The following is a 5,163-nucleotide window of genomic DNA, read 5'->3' as shown; positions in this document are numbered from 1 at the left end:
GTAGTTCAGTATGACGAGAGCAAAATATACTTTAGATCAAAAGACAAAAAGAGTTACATTATATTTTCTAGAGTAATAAATCTAATGCAATGAAACTGTATACAGCTACACTCTCCCGTTTATGTTAAACATGATTTGTTGTCTGTTTGCATCCTGCAGACTTCACATCTACATTATTATTGATTTTTTTGGAGCAATATGGAAAGTCCTAACCAATCATCAGTGACAGAATTCATCTTTCTGGCATTGGCAAAATCTACCAGATACCCGGCTCTACTCTCTTCCATTTTCCTGTTATTGTATTTATTCATTATTTCTGGGAATATATTAATGATTTTGGTGATAAAAGTTGACGCTAAGCTCCACACACCAATGTACTTTTTTGTTTTCAATTTGTCTTGTTTAGACATTTGTTATACTACGACCATAGTCCCCCAGACTCTGAGCAACTTGTTGAACAGCAGACATAGTATCTTGTTTCCCAATTGCGTCATCCAAATGTTTTGTATGATTATTTTTGGTGCACTACAAATCCTAATTATAACAGTAATGGCATATGATCGCTATGTTGCTATAGCTAATCCTCTGCGTTATAAAATTATAATGAGATGGAACACATGTACAATGCTTTTAGGCATAACATGGATAACTAGCTTTATAATAGGCTTTATAGCAGTTTATTCTGTTTTCAGGCTCCCATTTTGTGGCAGACATAAGATTGACCATTTCTATTGTGATGTAGGACAGGTTTTGCTCTTGACCTGTTCTAATACAACAAGCCACAGGCTAAGTGAGTTGATAACCTTCTTTACTGGGTTTGGCTTGTTTACGATCCCATTTCTTCTCCTGGTTACATCCTATGTGTATATTATTTCTGCTATTCTGAAAATCCGCACTAATGAGGGCCGACGGAAGGCCTTCTCCACCTGCTCATCACATCTCACTGTGGTTGTAGCTGAATATGCTTGTCTTGGATTTATTTATTTCCGACCGAGTGAAGCTTATTCATTGGATAAGGACAAGGTATTTGTAATTACCTTTACATTTGTCACTCCTATAATAAACCCTGTTGTCTACACTGTTAGAAACAAAGCAATTAAAAAAGGATTCATGAAATTAACTTCCACAAAGATATTTTGAGAACGTCACAGCAAAAACTGGTATACCCATTCTCCTGCAGATAGAAGACCTCTTGGCCTAAAGGTTCCTGGCAATCTCTTCAATGACCAGATCAGTTTTGATCTCTAGTGTAACCCTTATTTTGGGTTAGTCCAGCAAATAGATGATGATCTGACTGTAATATATCTTATAACTACTATATATATATATATGCACATATATAAAACTGTGTTCAGAATTGGGATATAAGTATTATATACTTACTATCCATGTTTAAAATGCAATTTTATATATATATATATATATATATATATATATATATATATATATATATATATATGTTTTACACCGAGAGCCCAGCACTCACCTTAAGTTCATTCACCTCTATACATTCACCTCTATTCATTCACCTCTATACATCAGAACAGAAATAAATAATGGGGTTTTAGTTTGTGGATTGTACAATGCATTTAAGCTTGCAGCCCAAGTTCACGGGACACCATTTCACTGCAAGTCCTACTCTATCACCTTGACTTTTAAAACCTAGCCATTGCTATCACATCAGAGACAAATTAAAATTGTGCTTCCAGGTTTAAAGCTCACCTGCCAACTAACTTATGGCTTTTAAAAGTGAGTCAGTCACTCACACAGCTTAGTAATGACCACTAGGGAAGCAGCTGATGCAGGTTAAGAGTAAATGAGCTTAGAAGGGGTGCATGAGAAAGATATGATCACAGAAAAGGTTCATTAAAAATTAACCACATATATACATATACAGGGAATCACAGCACTTGCCATACCCAGAAATGGGGTGCACACCTGCACTCACCACCCACAGGCCGGGGTGCAATGTCCTGTGATCACATTTCTTAAATAATATTACACAGAGAGCCCAGCACTCACCTTAGTAAGTTCATTCACCTCTATACATCTGAACATAAATAAATAATGGGGTTGTACTTCATGGATTGTACAATGCATTTTAGCTTGCAGCTCAACTTCACGGGACCCCATCTCAGTCCTATTCCATGGCCGGATTGGGATCAAAAATCAGCCCGGAAAATTTATGGAAGCAGCCCTCACAGGGGTGGGGTCTGTTGAGGGGGTGAAGTCTGTCAAGTGGGCAGGAATACTGCTCAGAAGGCCTGATTATATGCAGTTATTGAAAGTACGCGCTTCAGATGCAAAATTTTAGTATACATACTGTGCCAGGTAGAGCATGTAATACATATTGCACCAGATAGAGCACATTCTACACTTTGTGTCAGGTAGAGCACGGTATACACTTTGCACCAGGCAGAGCGCATTACACACATTGCACCAGGTAATGCACATTATACACATTGCACCAGGTAAAGCACATTATACACATTGTACCAGGTAAAGCACATTATAGATATTGCACCAGGCAGAGCACATTATACACATTGCACCAGGCAGAGCACATTATACACATTGCACCAGGTAGAGTACGCTATACACTTTGCGCCAGGCAGAGCACATTACACACATTGGACCAGGTAAAGCACATTATACACATTGCACCAGGTAAAGCACATTATACACATTGTACCAGGTAAAGCACATTATAGATATTGCACCAGGCAGAGCACATTATACACATTGCACCAGGTAGAGCACGTTACACACATTGCACAAGGTAGAGCACCTTATACATATTGCACTAGGTAAAGCACATTATACACATTGCACCAGGTAAAGCACATTATGCATATAGCACCAGGCAGAGCACGTTATACACATTGCACCAGGTAGAGCACGTTATACACTATGCGCCAAGTAGAGCACATTATACACATTGCACCAGGTAGAGCACGTTATACACTTATACATAACTGCAGCAGAGCCTGTCACTCCTGATAGATGTTACAATGGCCCCAGTGCCATCCTAAAGAAGTTAGACAGGCAATTTGTTAGAGGCGGCACTCACCGGACTTATACATACAAATAAAGACACTGTACTACCTCCAGCACAGTACTAACGTTTCAGAGTTTAACCCTTCATCAGAGTACTCTGATGAAGGAATAAACTTTGAAACGTTTAATCTCTATCTACTGCTACCATCTGCTCCCGGACTTCAGAAGTTACCAGCGGTTAACATGTGTAGATGTATGTAATATATCTGCTGGAAGTGTATCTGGATCGGCAGTGGAGCTGTGTACCATAACTGTCGTGGTGAACCTGGGACATGGCATTGGCTTCACTCTCCTAAACTTGCCCCCAGACTCTCATTGGATACTTTCACAGGAGTCTGGAGGCGTGTATACTCCCATCAGTCGAGAGTCCTATTAATCTGGGTCTTCCGTGGCTATGCAAGCATGCTCACACATTAGACCGGAGTGAACCCCAAATCTTGCCATGTCGATCTCAGTGCCATCAGAGATACTTGCCGACGATTAGATCTCCACATTATGTCATTCAGAATTCAACCATATCCACAGGTGATCCTCTGCCAGCCTTCAAATATATGTTCAGCAAAAAAGCCGCTGAAACATTGCCCGCTCATCAGGAATGGGACTGCTCTATTAATCTGTTACATGGGAAAATGCCTTCTCGTGGAGTATTTTCTTTCTCGCTTCTAGAAACCCAGGCTGTGTAGAAATACATCAAGGAGAACCTTGGACGTGGGTTCATTAGAGAGTTCAAGTAACCCAGAGCAACTATTCTCTTCTTCATTAAAAATAAGGATGGAGTTCTGAGACTGTGTATTTATTACCGAGGTCTGAATGCCATCACTATCAAGGACTGGTACAGGGGTACCAGTCCTTGATGGTGATGTTGTTCAGACCCAAGTACTCCTTATCCTGATACCCCTTACCCTAGATCTTCTCGGGACCTTTAACTTAATTAGAATCTGGTCTGGGGATTACTGGAAGATGGCCTTCAACACTGTGAATGTCACTACAAGGGGAGGCATTTGATATGCTGGCTGATGGGATCCCGGCGCCAGAATCCTGACAGTCGGCATATCGACAGCCGGCATACCAACAACTATTCTCCCTCTTGGGGTGTTCACGACACCCCTGGAGAGAGAATAAATAGCATGGCGCGTAGCGCACCAAACTGCCCTCAGTGTGGCGAGCACAGCGAGCACGCAAGGGACACTTTTGCGCTCACCCTGCTGCCTGCATGCCGGCGGTCAGGATGCTGGCGCCAGTATGCTGGGCGCCGGGATACCAAGCACCGGCATAACGTAGTACACCCCACTACAAGTACTTGATCATTCTTTTTGGATTATGCAATGCATTAGCTGTTTTCCAAAAGTACATGAATAACATCTTCTGAAACCTTTTGTTCGAGAAGAAGTATTTGGATGAAATCGTGATATTCTCTGAGGATATAGCAAATCTCCGCGAGCATCTATGTGAAGTGCTTTCTCGACTCAATGCTATCCAGTTCTTCTGCAAATTAGAGAAATGCTCCTTTAAGCAAAAAGAACTGGCATTTCTAGGTTACATCATTTCGGGCTCTAGTCACCTGATGGACCCAAAGAAACTCTTCGCCATTATCATTTGGTTTCATCCAACTACAGTAGGTTAAAGGTGATGCAATGCTTCCAGGGGTTCTGCAACTTCTACTGACAGTTCATCACGAACTATTCATCTGTTGCAGCTCCCATTACCACATTCACCAATAAAGGCCAAGATATCAGAATATGGCCTCCTGAAGCGGAAGAAGCATTCTCTAAACTAGAGCAGTGTTTTATCTCGACACCTGTAGATGTGACAGGGCTCATCTTACTCGCAAACAGGTTGTGGCTGCAAATGTGCTGTGATTATGACTATTCTGTTTATGGGAGTGCCCGCATCCATTGGATCCTATTGATGGCGAGTGTATGCATAACGCACGTGCACATCTGCAGGCACACTAATCATGGCAAACAACCCACATTTGCTGTGATTAGCCTGTAAAATGAGCCCTGTAAAATCTGTATTTTAAGACAGTCCAACTGTGATCAGCCCTTCTTGGAGGTGGATACCTCTACCATTTGGGCTGGTGCTGTGCTATCACAAATAAATGAA

The 5,163-nt window shown here is 41.4% G+C and overlaps 1 protein-coding gene across 1 annotated transcript; it reads left to right on the top strand.

Moving 5' to 3' along the window:
• Positions 1-549: 549 nt before the first annotated feature.
• LOC134910869 (olfactory receptor 10R2) lies at positions 550-4,834 on the top strand. The gene is made up of 3 exons (XM_063919254.1): positions 550-1,080; positions 4,442-4,672; positions 4,754-4,834. The coding sequence occupies exons 1-3, from the start codon at positions 550-552 to the stop codon at positions 4,832-4,834; spliced, it is 843 nt and encodes a 280-aa protein (XP_063775324.1).
• Positions 4,835-5,163: the final 329 nt, after the last annotated feature.

Source organism: Pseudophryne corroboree, chromosome 4 (assembly GCF_028390025.1).
Source record: "Pseudophryne corroboree isolate aPseCor3 chromosome 4, aPseCor3.hap2, whole genome shotgun sequence".
Taxonomy (NCBI): Eukaryota; Metazoa; Chordata; class Amphibia; order Anura; family Myobatrachidae; genus Pseudophryne; species Pseudophryne corroboree.
The sequence above is the reverse complement of the archived record's forward strand: the minus strand, read 5'-3'. Positions and strand labels throughout refer to the sequence as shown.

Bases quoted from the DNA above. Each gene is read 5' to 3' on its own strand.
- LOC134910869 (XM_063919254.1), top strand. From the start codon at position 550: ATGGCATATGATCGCTATGTTGCTATAGCTAATCCTCTGCGTTATAAA. The intron at 1,081-4,441 runs GTTAGAAACAAA...CTTTTGTTCGAG, and splicing joins TAAACCCTGTTGTCTACACT to AAGAAGTATTTGGATGAAAT. The intron at 4,673-4,753 runs GTAGGTTAAAGG...CATCTGTTGCAG, and splicing joins TTTGGTTTCATCCAACTACA to CTCCCATTACCACATTCACC.